Source organism: Erinaceus europaeus, chromosome 19 (assembly GCF_950295315.1).
Source record: "Erinaceus europaeus chromosome 19, mEriEur2.1, whole genome shotgun sequence".
NCBI classification, from domain to species: domain Eukaryota; kingdom Metazoa; phylum Chordata; class Mammalia; order Eulipotyphla; family Erinaceidae; genus Erinaceus; species Erinaceus europaeus.
In genome coordinates, this window is record NC_080180.1 from 36,731,568 (window position 1) to 36,751,021 (window position 19,454).

At 43.0% G+C, this 19,454-nt stretch overlaps 1 protein-coding gene across 1 annotated transcript; it reads left to right on the forward strand.

Annotated features, from left to right (window-relative positions):
* Nucleotides 1–9,264: 9,264 nt before the first annotated feature.
* On the forward strand, nt 9,265–13,255 carry NKX3-1 (NK3 homeobox 1). The gene is made up of 2 exons (XM_007536610.3): nt 9,265–9,570; nt 10,446–13,255. The coding sequence occupies exons 1-2, from the start codon at nt 9,318–9,320 to the stop codon at nt 10,862–10,864; spliced, it is 672 nt and encodes a 223-aa protein (XP_007536672.1). The 5' UTR covers nt 9,265–9,317; the 3' UTR covers nt 10,865–13,255.
* Nucleotides 13,256–19,454: the final 6,199 nt, after the last annotated feature.

Here is a 19,454-nt window from a genome sequence, read left to right on the forward strand (position 1 = left end):
TGTATAACCATTATGTTATGATGGCAATGGAGGACCGAGTGGGTGTTGTATTGTTATGTGGAAGTGATATGCATATACAAACTGTTGTATTTGACTGTTGACTGTTAGGCATTAATCCCCCATTTAAGAAATTTTTTCTTTTCTTTCTTTACTTATTTAATTTTTAATTTTTTATTATTTATTTATAAAAAGGAAACACTGACAAAACCATAGGATAAGAGAGGTACAACTGCACACAATTCCCACCACCAGAACTTCATATTCCATCCCCTCTCTTGATAGCTTTCCTATCCTTTCTTTAAAAGTTTTTTTAAATATTTATTTATTTATTTTCCTTTTTGTTGCCCTTGTTGTTTTACTGTTGTAGTTATTATTGACGTCATCATTGTTGGATAGGACAGACAGAAATGGAGAGGAGGGGAAGACAGACACCTGCAGACCTTCTTCACCACCTGCGAATTCACTCCCTTGCAGGTGGGGAGCCAGAGGCTCAAACAGGGATCTTTTATGCTGGTCCTTGCACCTGACTCCCAACTTTTCTATTCTTTAACCCTTTGGGAGTATGGACCCAAGGTCATTGTGGGATGCAGAAGGTGGTAGGTCCGGCTTCTGTAATTGTTTCCCCACTGAACATGGGCATTCACAGGTCGATCCATAGTCCCAACCTGCCTCTCTCTTTCTCTAGTTGGGTGAGGTTCTAGGGAATTGGAGCTCCAGGACACATTGGTGGGGTCTTCTGTCCAGGGAAGTCTGGTTGGCATCATGCTAGCATCTAGAATAAAGCCATTATGCTATCTACCACAACCTGATTCTCTGAATTTTCATTTCATTGTTCTATATTTATTTTGCAATTCTATATTTTAATTTTTATCTTTTCTTAGTGATTTAAAAGACTTGTTACAAAAGTCTATATGATTTCAGGGATATAATTTTATGGTGTTTGTTAAGTCCTCACACCCTCACTGAAGTTCTGTGCCCTGCCCCACCCCCACCACAATCCCTACCACCATAGTTCTCTGTGTAAATATTTACATTGGAATATTACACAGCTTCCCATCCCTCCTCTCTCTTCTACATATCTCTCTCTGTCTCTCTCTGACTCTTTCTCTCCACGCCCTGTCACCATTCCTTCCAGATTGTTTTATTTCCTTTTCTCTTCTCACTAAGTTCAGAAAAAAAAATATATATATATATGGGTTGATGCCTGAAGCATCTCTGCAGGAAGTCTAGAAAGATCTCACTGCCCCACTCCATGTGCTAAAGTGGCCTTCCCTCATAAGAACCCGCAAGAACCCTGGAAGGCCTTACCTGATCACTTTCCCCCAGGGGCAAGACCAGCCTTGGGCCCAAAATGCAGACCCAGCAGAGGGGCCCAGAACAGTCCAGTCGATACCCACTGATTTCAGACTGTGCTGTTCTAGACACTCTTGAAAAGGTTGTCTGATGAGAAAGAGGACAATCTTACCTGTGTGGGAAACTTTCTGGGTTCCCACATTCTGTCTGTACAATCAAATGGTCAGCCTAATGCAGGAGAGTAAAGCAGATTTAGCTCCCAGTCCCCCCAGCTCCCATGGAATATGACCCACCCCCCAGACACACACACACCCAGAAGATGGCTCTGGAAACTACCCTGGGGCTCCCTGGAGGTCTGGCTAACCTGCTCCATTTTATGGATGGGCCAGAGCTGGAGACAGTGGAAGAGGGTGGGTCTCAAATCACTTCAGGCAGACAGTCCAGTGTGGGAAGGTCAGAGCCTTCTTCTAAACAAACAGACTGTGTGTGTGTCTCTGTGTGTGAGTGTATGCGGGCCTCTGTTAAATTGTTGAGCAGACCAGGCGTGGAGGGTCCTTGGCCACCCAGCAAGAGGACAGGGGAAACTTCTACAGAGGCAGCCCCAAGCCTTAGGAGCTGCAGAAACAGATGGGGGTGGGGGTTACTGCTCAATAAATCTTCCCTGGTGCCTGCTCTGGTGATCAGCACTGATGAGGGGTACAATGAAGTTGAGTTATTATCTGCTACCAATTTCCCCAAGCCCTTAATCCATCCTAATCTGATTCACCATACAGAAAAGCCTACAGAGAAAACAGGTCCAAAGAGCTCCAAAGGCAGACAAAAAGACCTTTCTTTTTAAATTTTTTAAAATATTTATTCATTTATTTATTTATTTTACCTTTTGTTGCCCTTGTTGTTTTATTGTTGTAGTTATTATTGATGTCGTTGTTGTTGGATAGGACAGAGAGAAATAGAGAGAGGAGGGGAAGACAAAGAGGGGAAAAGAAAGACAGACACCTGCAGACCTGCTTCACCACCTGTGAAGTGACTAACCAGGGATTCTTACTCCCGTCCTTGCGCTCTGTGCCATGTGTGCTATACCTGCCGCTCTACCACCCGACTCTTGAAAGAGACCTTTTTAAAGGGCTTGGGTGAAGGGCAAGATGTGGTAGTTGAAGCATGACTGGCTTCAGAGACAAAGGACTCAAGAACACAGACAATCTAGAGGCCCTTAAAGGAAAAATGGAGCAGGTGAATGGAATGTTCATGACTTCCACCTTCTATATGGGGAGTGGGGGGGAGGGGCTGCTCAATGACAAACAGCTGGGTTGGGGAGGGGGAGTAGCTAGACCGGAAGCACTGACATCACCTGGGAATTTATAAGAAACTTTGACTCCAGTGGCCACAGAGGTGGCTCAGAGTGTCAAACATATGCTGTTCATAAATGGAGCCTTGGATTCAAGCCCCTGCAGTGTATATGATCAGCTTCCTCTTCTCTCTTTCTCTGTCTGTCTCTCTTTCTCTCTGTCTCTCTCTCTCTCAAACATACACACACACACACACACACACACACACATACACACACACACACTAAACAAAAGCAGTCTGTTAATCAATTTTCAGGGATCAGGATAATAGCTTACCAAGTAAAATATATGATTTGTCATGCACCCTGCCGGGTTTGATCCCCAACACCACATGGGAGTGCTGTGGTATGGGAGGAAGCTGATGCTGTGGTCTCTCTTCCTTTCTCTCTCTCTCTTTCCCTAGATGAGTAAAAAAGCAGCCAGGGAGTAGTGAAGTTGTTCATGTGTGGGGACTGGAAAAAGAAAAAAATAATAATGACAAATGAACACTTTACTTTTATAAATATTTATTTATTTATTCCCTTTTGTTGCCCTTGTTTTATTGTTGTAGTTATTATTGCTGTTGTTATTGGTGGTGTTGTTGTTTGCTATGACAGAGAGAAATGGAGAGAGGAGGGGAAGATAGAGAGGGGGAGAGAAAGATAGATACCTGCAGACCTGCTTCACCACCTGTGAATCAACTCCCCTGCAGGTGGGGAGCCAGAGGCTCGAACAGGGATCTTTACGCTGGTCCTTGCGCTTTGCCCATGTGCACTTAACCCACTGAACTACTGCCCGTCTCCCAACAGATGAACTTTTTAGAAGAACCACAGACCCATAGGAGTCACACATTTGCTGAAACAGAGTCAACACCTAAGTGAGCTTTCTGGATAATTTGTATGCACCTCAAAGTTCCAGAAGGGATGCAGAAGGTGGAAGATCTGGCTTCTGTAATTGCTTCCCCCCTGAACATGGGTGTTGACAGGTCGATCCATACTCCTAGCTTGCCTCTCTCTTTCCCTAGTATGGCAGGGGTCTGGGGAAGAGGAGTTCCAGGACATACTGGTGGGGTCGTATGTCCAGGGAATTCTAGTCAGCATCATGCTAGCATCTGAAACCTGGTGGCTGAAAAGAGAGTTAACATATAAAGCCAAACAAATTGTTGACCAATAATGAACCTAAAGGCTGGAATAGTGCAGATGAAGAGTTGGGGTGTCCTCCATTTTGTAGCTATCTAGTAGGCATATTTTAGTTATATTCCAAAGGGCCTGTGGCTATACTAGTTAGTGTTTGTTTTTTCCCCTAAGCCTGAAATCTGATATGCATGTGGATCCAAGTTATTGTCTGAGGAGATGATTTCATGGCTAGAAAAAGGACCAGAAAGCTGGATCAGGAAAGAGAGTAGCTCCCTACTATGAGAAAGGGGTATAAATATTGTTGACTGTAAACCCCATCGATTTGATGTGATCTGGGGCACATACTCCCAGAGGGTTAAAGAATAGGAAAGCTATCAGGGGAGGGGATGGGATGTGGAGTTCTGGTGGTGGGAATTGTGTGGAGTTGTACCCCTCTTATCCTATGATTTTGTCAGTTTCCTTTTATAAATTAAAAAAAGTTATAGGAACATTGTAATCATAAAAAAATTTAAAAAGTTAAAGTTTGAGAAGGTTGGCTGCTTTAGTCACTTGGAGGACCACCCCAACACCCCAAGTCGCCACAAGCAGGGCAAGCAGTCATCTGGACCCCTTCCCTCTTCGACTGTGCCACTTCCCTCCTGTCTTGCATTCCACACACCTCAATGAGTCTAACCAGTTATCACAAATCTTACTTGACACTGACACTCTTTTCCCTGACCCTCCTTTGACTGACAAAAACCCTTGTATCTATTGAACCCATGTGGAAAATACAGACTAACCTTCAGACCTCTAGGTCAATTGATTAACAATTTATTCTATCTGCAAATTTAACATGAACTTGCCATTTTCATAACACATTAACAAGTTCTAGAGATGAGGAGGTAGACCTTGTGGACACTGGGGAGGGACTGTCCACCCCAGAGTTAATTAATCCTTAGAGATGACAAACAGCTTGTCCCTGAGCGTGCCTTTGGAGTATAAACCAAGCAAACCACGATCAATATGCAAACCTAACTTGAACTTTCCATTTACATAGCACGTTCACAAGTAAAGATCTGGCGGGGGATCATGATTTTTCTCCAAAATTCTACTATATTCTTTTTTTAGAAGAAACTTTAAAAAAATATTTTATTTATTTTGTTTTTGAGAGAGGTGCAGAGAGAGAGACAGAGAGAGACAGAAAGGAATACCAGAGTACTGCTCTGCTCTGGCTTATGTTGGTGAGGGGGATTGAACCTGGGACTTAGGAGTCTCAGGCATGAGAGTCTGTTTGCATAACCATTATGCTATCTCCCTAGCCTAAATCCTACTATACTCTATTAAGCTGTTTGGCTACAGTCTTGTGGTAACCTCTGAACAGTTTATATTACACTAAGGGGAGCAAATGAACCTTATATTGTGACTTGCCTAGGGATCTTGTGGTCCATTATGGATAATGCCACCAGCCACTGAGATGCCTCATGGTACCTAAAGTGGACATTCCTCCAGCCAGAAAACATCCATGGATTGCCCTTACTATGCCAAAACCTCACCAGCTATTCGGGATGGCAAACCTATGAGGACAACACACCCCTGTTCATAGTCTGATGAAAGAAAGGACCTACTTCCTCAAACAAGCAAATTATGTAGCACAAGGGGAAAGACATATGAAGTGAGGTGAGGAACATGCCATGGACTCTGTCCCCATTCTTAGGGTTCCTCTAGAGAGGGAGAGGGGCTCAGGCTCAGTTTCAGCATAGATGATGATGATGATGATGGTGATGACTTTAAATTACATGCTAGTACAAAGCAATATTCTGTTCTCCTTTCCTTTTCTTAGTCTTCTGCTTCCATCTAGCTGATGATATGTTCTTCCAGATGTGTTCTATATGTTAGAATGCTCAAATGTTACAGATGTTGTAGATGACTTGCAACTATTTTTCATTACACAGTGGGGTCATTTTATAGCTTTTTTCTTTTTTTTGCAATATGAACTAGTGTCTTAACAAACTGGGTTTGGTAAGTTAGCCAAATGTGTATTTGTATGTTTGTAGAATCAATATCTAAGCATAGAATCTGTGTCAAAGGGCACAGTCAGTTTTAATTTTGACAGATTTTGCTGTCATCCAAATAAACAACACTGATTAACTCTCCCTTCAGTTCCCCCCCCCCATGATGTTGGACAGCATCCATATTTTCTTTTTTTAATTGTAACAAAACATAGCATCCTTTTTTTAACCTCTGTCATCCTGATAGGTGGAAAAGAGGTATAGCAATGTGGTTTCAATTCACATTTCCCTAATGATGATTGTGGTTAAACTGCTTTATGTGTCTGTTTATGTTTTAAATCTTTCAGCCATCTGGAATTTATTTGTTATAAGAATATAATTTTATTTTTCCAAATGGCAATACTAGTTATTAAATAATTCACATTTCCTCATTGATTTAGAATGCCACCCAGCTCTAAGTTTAAAAAAATGCTACATTAACATAAACTCACACTATATACAAAAACTAGTGCATAGTGGGTCATGATTTAAAAGCTAACTATAAAGCCTTTATAATATTATATCTGAAAGCATCTTCAGTACCTAGAAGAAATAGACTTCTCAGCCATGGCATCAAGAGCAAAATCTGCAAAATAAAGAGGAAAGATTGCACTGGACTTCACCAACATTTAAACCTTTTATGCTATTAAATATTCTGTTAAAAATGAAAAGACAAGATACAAACTAGGAAGAATTACTTGCAGATCACATACCCAGCGAAAACTTACATTTAGACTATTAAAAAATGATCAAGACTATATTAAATTGATCAAACACTCTACAGAAAAAGGAAGTATAGATGACAAGGAAGACAATGGCTTTCAATACCACCAGTCACTTTGGAAATACAAATTAAAACTACAATGGGATATCACTATACTTCTGTTGGAAAGGTCAAAGCAAAATAAAATTATAATTCCAAAGACTAAAAGGATAAATCCAAAGGATTTGATGAAGTTTAAACTTGTCTACATTGCTAGTGGAGATCTAAAGAAGTACAATGGTTCTGGGGGAACAGGTTGACAGTTTCTTACAAAACTAAATTTGCAATCAACATATGACCTAGAAATTGCATTCTTGCACATTTTAAGCAGAGACATGAAAACTATTGTTCACACACACATATTGCACATCAATGCTCACAATACTTTTGTTCATAATAACAAACAACTGGGAGAACCTAAGTTATCCTTCAGTGGGTGGATAGTTGAACAAATCCATAACTGTAATAGTAATGGGGGAAGTGGTAATTATTAATACATGCAATAATCTAAGTGAAACCCAGGGAGAAACAATTCAGTAAAGGTCAGTAAAACAAACCAGTTCCAAAGGTGATATACTGTGTGATGTTTGATTAATTTGTGACATTCTCAAGGACCGGCGTAACAATCCTGGTTCAAGCCCCTGGCTCCCCACCTTCAGGGGAGGTGAAGCAGGTCTGCAGGTGTCTTTCTGTCCCCTATCCTTCTCTTCCTGTCCTCTCTCGATTCCTCTCTGTCCTATCCAACAATGACAGCAATAACAACAATAACAGCAACAACAATAAACAACAAGGGCAACAAAAGGGGAAAAAAAATAGCCTCCAGGAGCAGTGGATCCGTAGTGCAGGCACCAAGCCCCAGAAATAATTCTGTAAGGCACACACAAAAAAAAATTATGACATTCTCAGAATGGTAAAGCTGTGAGATGAGGAATAGATCAGTGGTTGCCAGGGCTAAGGATATTTTCTTGTTGTGGTGATAGAACTATTCTACATTGTGATTGTATCATATCAGGAATCTATATAAGGAGAAAAATTGTACAGAGCAACACATACATGCAAGAACAAAACTTAATACAGGCTTAAACATGACAAAATACAAAGGTTGAGCAAAGGACTTGCACTCATGAGGTTCTAGGTTCTAGAGCAGCAAGGGGGTCTCGTCTCTTCTCATAAAAAGAGTACATTTGGGGAGTTGGGTGGTAGTGCAGAGGGTTAACACACGTGGCACAAAGTGCAAGGACCTGCTTAAAATCCCGGTTCAAGCCCCCCAGCTCCCCACCTGCAGGGGAGTTGCTTCACAGGCGGTCTGCAGGTGTCTATCTTTCTCTCCCATTCTCTGTCTTCTCCTCCTCTCTCCACTTCTTTCTGTCCTATCCAACAACAATGACATTAATAACAACAACAACAACAATAACTACAACAATACAACAACAAGGGCAACAAAAGGGAAAATAAATAAATATTTTAAAAAAATTAAAGTTAAGGGGGGCCGGGTGGTGGTACACCTGGTTGAGTGCACATATTACAATGCACTTGGGTTTGAGTCCCCAGTCCCCACTTGCATGGGGAAAGCTTTGCAAGTGGTGAAACAGTGCCGCAGGTGTCTCTCTGTCTCTCTACCTATCACTCCCTTCCCTTTTGATTTCTTGCTGTCTCTATCCAATAAATAAAGATAATAAAAATTTTGTTTAAAAAGATTAAATTTAAAACAACACACGATGAGATTAAGTTTCATAACATGCAATAGCAACTCCTTAGCTTTACAATGAGTTGCAGTTATATAATTGTCAGTCTGGGGTTACTTACTTTTGTAACTGCTCATGAGTCTCTATTTTAAAAGAAAATGTAAGGAAAAAAATGAAAAGCAACTCTTTTTACTAAATATCTTTTCACTGCACATGAGTAGTTTCTTTCATTCCCTCCACTTCCTCCCCAGACACACTGTATACCACTTTTTGAAGATTTTCCAGTTGAATGGAAGGTGCCTTAGAAGGTTGGATGTACAAAGACATTGCAACAATAAAACAGGTTAATTTTTTTATCAAGATTCACCAGTTGTTAATATTCAAACTCATTCATGTTACCACTTGAGTTCAGTCAATGTGCAACATTGTTTATGGCCCATTTGAGGGAAGGTAAAGAGTCTTTGCCCTTGCATATGTTGGTGTTTGTTCCCAAATACTATCTTATATAAACACAACATTTTATTAATTTCTATAAAGTTAATATCAACATTCTTCTTCCACTTTCATTGGTCGTCCCAATGACCAGTGCAGAATCCCACCTGAGAGGCCCTGTCTCTTTGACACCCATGTCTCTACGTCTAGAGCATCCAGAATTTCATCTGCAGTGATGGCCACATTCATCTCTTTGAAAGTGAGCGAGCTTTGAGGAACTCTATATGGGCTTAAGGGAATGTTTCTATTATTTATTATAATTCCCCAGAAGTGCCTACATTTCACTTGTGACTTGTAACAAAGAAGCCCGCTTTGGTACTGGCTGGAGAAATCCTTTAAGGGGAAGAAGAAGGAATCTCTCCAGTACAGAAAAGGGAGACCATGCGAACACTCCCTTGCCCCGCCCCCCCAACACCTGGATGGCCGGGTGGCCAATCCGCGGCGCCCTTGGGCCCCGGAGGCCAATAGAAAAGCGGCGCGCGCGCTCGCCCCCGGCACTATAAGTGAGCGGAGGCCACGGAAAGTGAAAGTGCAGCTGCAGGGACACCGCGGTAGCTTCGGAGGTCTGAGCTGGGGCGCCGGGCTGAGCCGCAGGGATGCTCCGGGCTCCCGAGTTGCGGCCGGAGGAGGCGGAGGCGGCCGGCTGCAGCCCGTGGGCGCCGACGTCCCAATCCAAGCCGCTTACGTCCTTCCTCATCCAGGACATCCTGCGGGACGGCGGCCGAGCGGGCAGCCAGCAGCCGGAGCGCCAGCCCGACCCGGAGCCCGAAGGAGCAGGAGGCCGAGCCCAGGAGCCTGAGGACGAGCGGAGCGGCCGGCCCCTCGCAGCGCAGGGAGAGTCCGAGCCAGGTAAGCCGGCCGCGCTGGAGGCCGGGCAGGGGCTGGGATTAGGAGAAGCCGCGGTGGGCGCACCCCGAGATGCACCTGACCCCAACGTCAGGGGGCGCAGCAGCTGCAAGGGCTCAGGGCGCCCCAGCTCCGCGGCTTCTCCGCGGTGTATACCCCGATCCCCTGTTCCCTGCCACCGCGCGACCTTTGACAGACCTCTACCTCTAGGTACCCCTTGGCAATTGCAATAACTAATACATGCAGCAGACACCTTACTCATATTAATGAACTAGAGCCCCACCCACTAAGACTCTGCTTCCCAACCATATAAGAAGAATACATGTCAGAGTTCCCTGTGGCCTTTACACTGAGTACTTACTTTCTTGCCCATCGTGTATGAGACCTCCTGATGGTTCGTTTACCCAAAAAGAGGGTTAAAGGCAGAAGCTGAACCTGCCTTTGCGCTAGCCAATCACACAAGCCTGTCCTGTCACCGGATGTTAGCGGCGGATGCCCTGGGGTCTTGCTTTTACAGGTATCCGATTTCTCTGTGTCCTCCCTGCCTGCCTTCTTCCACCTCCCCTCAACAAACATCTGCAGAGTCCCTAGTTAATCCTACTTGATGATAGGGCAGGAAGTTCTATCACTTACCTCCTCTAGTTGGGGGAGAAGAGTGTTCTTGATGGATATTGAAAATAAATACATAATATACTTGTGTGCTCACTCCCTGCTCGGGTGAGTCCCTTACGCCTGTGAAAAAAGTGAAATGTATCCAAGATGACAGTAGACTGTTTGTTCACTCACTGGTGAGATAAGGCTGAGGGGAATTTTGTTCTCTCTACTGCTGGCTTGTAACGGTTTCCTTCCCATCCCTCCCTGTCCTCTCTCCTTTCCAGATAGGGATTTTGAGACTTATCTGTTGGATTGTGAAAACTCTCCAGGCAGCCTCCCAAGCCTCCCCCCAGCCCCCAAGCAGCCACAGAAGCGCTCTCGAGCTGCCTTCTCCCATACTCAGGTCATTGAGTTGGAGAGGAAGTTCAGCCACCAGAAGTACCTGTCCGCTCCTGAGAGGGCTCACTTGGCCAAGAACCTCAAGCTCACGGAGACACAAGTGAAGATCTGGTTCCAGAACAGACGCTATAAGACCAAGCGGAAGCAGCTCACCACAGACCTGGGAATCCTGGAGAAACACTCGCCCTTGCCCACATTGAAAGAAGAGGGCTTCCCGCGGACCTCCCTCCTCTCCATGCATAATAGCTATCCCTGCTACCCCTACCTTTGCTACTTGGGAAGCTGGAGTCCGGCTTTCTGGTAACACCAGTTTAGGTGACAGTCACATGTGATCAAAACTGCCTTCCCCAGACTGTGTCTGTGGAAGGCAGACTGAGTCATGATGTGTAGCCAGAGGCACTTAGGGAGACCAGGTTCTTCTCTGGTGGGACAGTGAAAGATCTGGGATGGTGGATACATGAGTAATCAAATAGTTCTCCCCACACATAACACGCGTTCATATTTGCTCTTAGAGACCTGCATGCAGGGGAGAGGGGTGAAGGTAAGGGCTGCTTCTAGCACTTTGTATGTTTGTGTGTGTGTTGTCCACATCACTTCTGAGGATTCCCCACCTGCAGTTCCTGTTCTGTTGTGTATCTGAACATGGACCCTTAAAAAGCACACACCAAGGGGAGAACCGCTGCCAGATGAATCTTAAACTCAAACGTTTGCTTTTAGAAAGCAAGCAAGGCTTTTCTATGTCCATGAGGGGGGTGGAGGCGGACAGCCAGAGGAATCTTTCATGCACAGTACATTGGAATGTGATAAGAAAGTGGATAGAAGAGATCAACACAAGCTTCCTCTAATTCCTCTTTAATTAGCATGCTGACATAAGTACCTAGAGGGTGGCCCAAGGAGAATAGGACACGTTCACTGTGGTTTTAAGACAAGCTGTATAAACAGAGCCCTAACATAAGGGGTAGGTTCAGGACAGAAGAATCTTCCCCACTCCAGGACAAGAGGTTTAAGGCTGAGTCTCTGTACTGCTTTAGGGTATTTTTTTTCAATCTTATTTATTTTAAACAGCAAAGCCCTGGGTCTGAGAATTTAGAATTTAGAATCAGAAGATTCCTGGAGTTTTCAAGCTATAATTCATTCCACATCACTACAGTTCACATAATTCTCTACTGAAATGTTTTCCTTCCTGCTTATCCCCCCGCCCCCATGTCTACAGCAATACCCACACAGAAAGGCTTCTTTTTCAATCTAGACTCTCAGTCTGGCTGCACCTTATTTAGTCTTGAGATCTGGTCTATTTTTTCCCCAAAGCTTTATCTCTCCTGGGTTAAAAAACAAGGAGACAGATTCTGAATTGGCCCAAAGAAGTGTAATTTTTTATTATTAAACTAGCAATTCTTTTTTTCTTTTAAAATATACAGCACTAAACCCTAAGTCCAGAGACTTGATTGTGCTAGAAGGTCACTGCTGCTTCTGTAGAATTTTCTGGTGGTTCTGCTCTTACAGTTCAAAGTCTGACCAGCATTTGGGATCCCTGTTGAGAGAGGAGGTAAGAAGCATTGGGTTTTCAAACACAAGGATGAACAAGTGATGAACTGAGTACCTGTGAGCTTTCTAATGGAAAGAGAAGGTTCATGAGTGAGTGTGGAAGAAAAAGTAACCTGTGCAATGCAGAATCCAGTCCACTAAGCAAGCTGGAAGGGCTGACAGCAGGAAGGGGCTGAGAAAAAGAAGACACAGCATACTTATGGTACTCATGACCAAATAAAATAGCCCAATACTTGTGTGAAGAGTTCTGTTTAATGCTTTTAACAAATAGGTATCCAATGTGTTTCTCTTGAGAGAGGCTTGAAAATCTCATTGAGAATGAGCAGAAGGCGGTGGAGATATCTAGTCATCCTCTCTGGTTTCATCCTCAGTACAGGTGATCTACTAAAGGGGAGATCATAGAGAGGGGAGTTCTTACTGGGGGGCCCAGAAACCTGGGCATCTCTTGATTCCTTGATTCTGTATAGGAGGACACCCTTCAATATCATCTTTTAAAAAGGGATTTTAATGTTGGGAGGAAAGCTGCCAAAGCTGATAAGGAGTTGATTCATTCCATCCCATGTTCTAGTCTCTGGGCAGCACATTGAATTATTCAGTGCCATGTGGTGCTGACACAGTGCTGGGGAGGAAGCAAAGAAGGCCAAGGGGCCAGAATTATTTTCTCCCTTTTATATGTCATGAATGATGAGCACATAGGATGCTTTTCCTCAGTACCTTTTCTCTGCCCACTTCAATTTTTCCTTCTTTTAATCTGCAACTATCAGCTCTTTTACTGTGATGTCTTAGTTATGTTGCAAAAAAAACCTTTAATATCATTTGGTTCGAGACTCCATCTCATTTCTTTCCCGTTGGAAGTCATCACTCACCATATCTAAACTGGTAGAACAACATTGAAGGAATTTGTAAATCAGAATCTGATAGAGTAACTAGAGGTGCCTTGAACATTCCCCCAGTAGCCTGTTTCTATCCTGTTTTGATTAGTTTGAGTTCACCGCGGGCTTCCCACACTTCACTGATCTGTGTCACTAAGCCTGTGACTTGAAGTTGAGGAAAGTATCCCAACCAAACTTTCTTTCTTTTTTTTTCCTGTTTGTATTTTGCAGTGTGTTTTTGTTTGTTTTTGCAAATAAAATGCTGTGTCTTTATTAGACATATCTGTGTGATCTTCTGTCTCCTGGAGACAACACACTTCCAACTGAGTTGTTTCAGGTTATCATGAACCCTTCCCCCTCAGTCTCTCTCACATGTCTATGGAGAGTAAATAATCTAAACCAAGAGATTAGCCAGGGATGGATGCTGGAGATTCTGTTGGAAATGCCAGTGTGATTCTCTTCCTCTGCTTAATCACACAAAGGAGGAAATGGTTTAATAATCACCTACTCCAGCTTAAATAGGGCTTGTGCTTAAAAAAAAGAGCATCAGATATTTCCATGGATTCGTTGAATCTCACAGAAGGAAGCAAGACCACAGCAGTATTTCTTCTGAAATGCCCCATTCCTCTCCCACCATCTCTCAGAGTAGCTGCTGCCCTGGCACCTGCTTCTCCCTGAGAATGTCACCTGCATCCAGGCCAGAGAGACCTCTGGCAAGCAACACCTTTGAATGGGAATCACAAGTATTGAAAATAGGTTTAAAATAAAATATAAATCACACATTCTTCATCTGCCTGCTCTTAAACCTTCATGAGATCCCAAAGCAGACTATCTCATGGCCCTGATTACCTGAGAGAATTAATGATTTGCAACCCCCCCAACACACACACCTTGCTTAAGGAAATAGAAACTTAAAGAGCAAGGTGCTTACTCTATATAAAACATAGCATAATTTCAGAGTTGGCTTTAATCCTTTAAGTGCATTGTACACACAGGTGGGACTGCTTGTAGCATGTTCACATCATGAGATTTAACTCTTTGTGTAAATCTGTTTCCTCCCCCACCCCTGAGCTCTCAAGTTACAAAGGCACTTAGAGTAAATGGACAGCTGTGAAATATATATATATATATATATATATATATGAAACACTGACAAAAACCATAAGATAAGAGGGGTACAACTCCACATAATTCCCACAACCAGAACTCCATATCCCATCTCTTGAAAGATTTTCTATTCTTTATCCCTCTGGGAATATGGACCCAGGGTCATTATGGGGTGCAGAAGGTGGAAGGTCTGACTTCTGTAATTGCTTCCCCACTGAATGTGGGCATTGGCAGGTCGAAGCTGTGAATTTTTTTAAGGCCATTAAGAATAATTAATCCAGGAACTTAAACAAAAATCTCTTCACATCTCTAAATAAAGTTCTCTATCTCCCTTTTTGTGTCCTTTCCAACTCTCGGGTCTGTGGCTGATCCCACAGCCTTCTTCTTCTTAAGCATGCTGCATGTTTGTGGCATTTGGAAATCCTCTTCAGTCTTATCACTCAAATTACTTCAGGAACAGATTTCTAGAGTCACTGAGTTTTGTCCTTGGTGGGCCCTCCCACAGCCCCTCCTTTGCCCCTCAGGAAGGTCATAGATGCCAAACTCGGGAAACAAATGTCATTTACACCTGACAAAAGAGTGTTTCTCTTTAAGGTGCAAAGTAGTTTTTCTAGAGTGATGTCACGGTCATGCATTTTAAAGCTGGCATGTGGGTGGAGGTGGGAGGTGGGCCCACATAGAGAAAACCACTGACTCCAAACACATGTGTATCTGAGGCTTCATGCAACACTTTTAGAAGCTCCATAGTCAGTGTGTCCCTGATTGAAGAGGGGAGTGGACCTGTGTACCACCTCCTGACAGCAGGAGTAATCTTGGACAAGACTGTACTTCACTGAGCAAGGTACTGGCCACTGCAAGACACAGCTCTGAATTACTTAACCACAGTTCCAGGTGCTGCAAGTGTGTTGTCTTTGTACAAGGGGCTCTGTGAAGCACCATAGCATTTAATCCAAGATATATGCTCATTTCTTTGGTCACTCTCAGGGTCATACAGGACCCCCTTCTTTGACTGAGGGAGTCTGGCTCAAAGGGATCAGTCAGATCAGGCTGGGTTCTGCACTCAGATGTGCAGGCTGTGGCTCTCCCAGCCTGGAAACATGTCACTAGAGCTTGTTTTGCAAAACAGTGAGTGATTTACTGTCCAAAAGTCATCATTCTGGACCATGAAAAGCTCCTAGTTTATTCCTGGCCTGTGCATCAACTTCTCAGTCACTCTGAAGTCTGCAGGTAAAGTAGAAGGATCTTGGGTTCAGTGGAATATCCTCTTACCTCTGCAAAGGTTCTAGCTGTGACCTTCCTCCTGAGCTTGCTCTGGGTTCTGTGTAGAGTCTAGCCAAGATTTAGTTGTGTGGTTAGAATAGAGTCTCTGAACCTCTTCTAGAGGGCAGTCTCCACCTGTTTTCAGCCAACGGAAGGATAAGCATAGCCCTTATTTGGGGTGGTGAGGGGTTACAGAGGAGGGATGGGTAAGATGATACATGGAGGGAGTCCCACTTTCTCATGGAAATGACTGTAAGATACTTGGTGGTTTTCTAAAGTTAAGAAACTCATGATATATCAGGAAATAAATGCTGATGTCACTTCCTTAAAGTTAAGAAACTCATGATACATCAGGAAATAAATGCTGATGTCACTTCCTTGAAGGTATTAGTCCAGCACCATTTAACCTCAAGATGAGTTGTTCCCATATTATCAGATGCATCTGTGAGATACTTCACAGTCCACAGTTATCAACACTGGCTGTGCTGGAAGATTGGAAGAAAACTGAATTTTGTTTTTGAATTTAATGTCAAAAATTTTTTTGAAAAAATATTCTGGAAGACTGAAAAAAATATGAAGGCTTAGCCCTATATAACACCAATTACTCTTTCTCTTGAGAAGTAGAGTTTGGGTACCCATTACTTTAAAAATATTAGTGTCCAGGGACCAATTATCAGTGTATCTGGTTGAGTGCACATGTAACAGTGCTCAGGGACTTGGGTTCAAGCTCCCCAGCCCCCCACCTTCAGGGGGGAAGCTTCATGAGTGGTGAAGCATTAACGCAGGTGTCTCTTTCTGTCTCCCCCTCTCAGTTTCTCTCTGTCCTTTAAGAAGGAGAAGGATAAAGGAAAGAAGAAGGAAGGAAGGAAGGAAGGAAGGAAGGAAGGAAGGAAGGAAGGAAGGAAGGAAGGAAAGAAGGGGGGGAAGAAAGAGGAGAGGAAGGGAGGGGGTCAGGAAGGAGGGGGAAGAAAGGCCAACAGTAGCAATAAATTCAGTGTGCATGCACTGACTCTCAGCAATAACCCTGAAAGAAAACTTTAAAATAAATAAATTATATATATATATATATATATATGCAAGGTTACAGAGCACTTGCTTAACCTCATTCCAACTGGTTTACCTCTTCAGCCTATTGACACAAGTACAAGAGAGTGCCACCTTCAAGAGCTAGAAGAAGGTGTGTGTGTGTGTATGTATGTTCTTGCTTTTTTTTTTTTTTAACCAATAACCAATGCTCAGCTTTTCTTACACTTTCTTAGGCCTTCTCATTGTGGAATTCCTGATATCACAGAAAGACCCTCTAGAATTCAAGACCAATTGATTCCAGTTAATCCCTCACTTAAAGCTGAAGAGATGTGAAGTCCAGGGACACATTGGTAAGGACTTCTGCTCAGGGAGGTCAGGATGGAATCAAAGAAGCATCTGAAACTTGGTGGCTTAAAGTAAAAGTGCACAAAAGTTTGCAGTGACTCAGTAATTGCAGCAAGCAAGTAGAAAGACCTTTTGTAAATAAAATCCTTCCTTGAAAAGTGGTTGAGGGTATCATCAACACAGCAACAAACATGCCATAGTCCTTGAACAACACCCTATTCCAGGGAGTTGGTCAGTAGTACAGTGGGCTAAGCACACATGGCACCAAGCTGGGGATATGGGTCAACCTGCCAATGACCATGTTCAGCAGAGAAGCCATTTTAGAAGCCAGAACTCCCACTTTCTGCACCCTATAAAGAATTTTGGTCTATACTCCCATAAGGGGAGAAATGATAGGGGAAGATGACTAGAGCACTCTGTACTCCAATTCCATCAAGTAGTCATAAGTGTGATAAGAAGAGAAGGCAAGACTATAGAAAAAAATGTATGTATGTATATATATATATATATATATATATGTATGTATGTATATGTATATCAACCCATATCTGTGACCTCAGGATAACTAATGCAGTTTCCAATGGAGGGAATGGGGATACAGAACTCTGGTGGTGGGAATGGTATGGAATCATATTTCTATTATCTCATAATTTTGTAAATCAATATTAAATCACTAATAAAAAATAAAAAACAAAGGGCTAAAGAGACCTGGCTAACCTGGGAGTCTAAGGCAGACCCATCCAGACTGACACCACATTTCTACTACCCTGTGGAAAGCAGAAAAGAAAATTCCATTCATACTCTTACTACCCACTCTGGGAGGCAGAGTCTTGCTTGTGCTCTGCAGAGAACAACAGGCGTCACCTAACATCCCTCTGTACTTCCTCTGACAACTCATCTATCAGGATTAAGTAGTGTCTGAACACTGACATAATATTTGCTCTTCCTTCTGCCAAACTGGTAATGTAAAACTTTTTAAGCGTATGTGCAGACATGGGTATGATAAACATTGATTTGAGGGGTGAGGGAAGTGATAATGTCTTGTGAAAAACATGGGTTTTGACTAAAATTTTGCATGCAACAAATGCAAGGTTGGCACTGGGACTCATGTGCAAAGAAAGAAAAAATTTAAACTTGATCTAAATAACATCTGAAATGGGGATTCATGAAAATGAATTAGCTCTTCCCAGGGCTTTCATGAAAAAGAATGAAGGAAATAGAACATGAACTTAAGGAATCTTGGAGGAGATACTCTCTGATGGAAAAGTTTGGAATCTTACCTTCCATGCTGAGAGTTTGTTTATACTTAGATCCTTGATATGTTTTCTTTCCCCTTCAAAGAAGACCAAATTTATCAAAGGCTGAGTCTTTGGCTCTGAGTCTTGCAAAGTGAGGAATGGGTTAGGGGGGCAAAGTGAGGTATGGGTTAGGTAAAGGCATTAGAAGAATTCTAGGCAAAAAAAAAAAAAAAACCTACCAGACCTTCCTGTGGCAGTGTCACACAATGGAAATATCAGAATGAGAGGATTCTACGTTATATTAGAAAAGCCTGAAGGGGATCCAGCAGTTTGCTTACCAGATAGAGCACACACATCACCAAGTGCAAGGACCAGGTTAGAATCCTGGTCACTACATAGGAACACATGCAAGGGGAAAACCTCACCAGCGATAGAAGGGTGCTGTTGTCTATGAGGCGGGGGGTTGGGGTGGGGGTGGGGGTGGTGGTGGACACATGTATACACCAAGTCCCAGGGAAAACTCTGGTAGAGAAAGAATGAATGAAAGGAAGAAAGGAGAAGAGAAATTGAATAAAATGAGGAAAAATGACTACCAGGAGCAGTGGATTTATAGTGCTGGCACCGAGCCCCAGTGATAACCCTGCAAGCAAAAAAAAAAAAAAAAGTTGTGAGGGATTACAGTGGAAGGAGCTGGTCCATTAGAGAAGGAAAAAGGAATGTGGTAGAGAAATGAGTGGCAATGGCATGGCAAGCAGAGATACCTGGAAGAGGCCAGTGTTATAGCTGGCAAAGCCCTGCAGCCTCCTGGTCTAGAAAACTGTCCTCAGAAATGGATTTTATTTTATTATCTCATTTTTTTTGGCTTTTAGACCCAGATTTGAATGGTGGACTCTGTCACTGGTTGTATTCCCTTTCCCTCTAGCCCCTCTTTGAGCCAGTTCAACTGCATATAAAGAAAGGCTAAAGGCAAAGTAGAAAAGAGTGCTGACAAGGGGGAGGAGGTGGCTGGGTAGTTTTCCATGGCCTGCAAAAGCTTTTTCATGTGAACTCAGTTCCCATCCCATTGGCTCCCAATTGACCCCTCAGTGAAGAGATGGCTCCATGTCCCACAGATTTGATTTTATTAGAGAGAGAAAATGAGGATATGTCAATTCTGGCAGCAGGAAGGAATAAAAGCTGGACTGGGATCTGAGGAAAGGTGTTCTCATTACAACCCAAATGGAGTTATAAAAACCCGTGTAGGCACATAGCCCAGAGTGACAGGATGGTTCTTCTCAAAAATGTGGTCAGCTGCCCACACAGTGAAAGAAGGCACACTCCACAGCAGGAAGTCATGGGAAAGAACTTAAGAAGGCAACTAGACCATAAACCCTTAACTGCCAGAACTAATTTCATATTGGGCAACACCCAAACATGTATTATAACCCAAGCAATGGAGCTAATACCCCTCTCTAGGCTACACAGTATAGAAAGTAGCTTGACAATGATTAAATAAATGCCT

What these genes read in the sequence shown, in the direction of transcription:
- NKX3-1 (XM_007536610.3), top strand. Translation starts at nt 9,318, where the DNA reads ATGCTCCGGGCTCCCGAGTTGCGGCCGGAGGAGGCGGAGGCGGCCGGC. An exon ending in GCAGGGAGAGTCCGAGCCAG is followed by an intron (nt 9,571 to 10,445) that starts GTAAGCCGGCCG and finishes TCTCCTTTCCAG; the next exon opens with ATAGGGATTTTGAGACTTAT.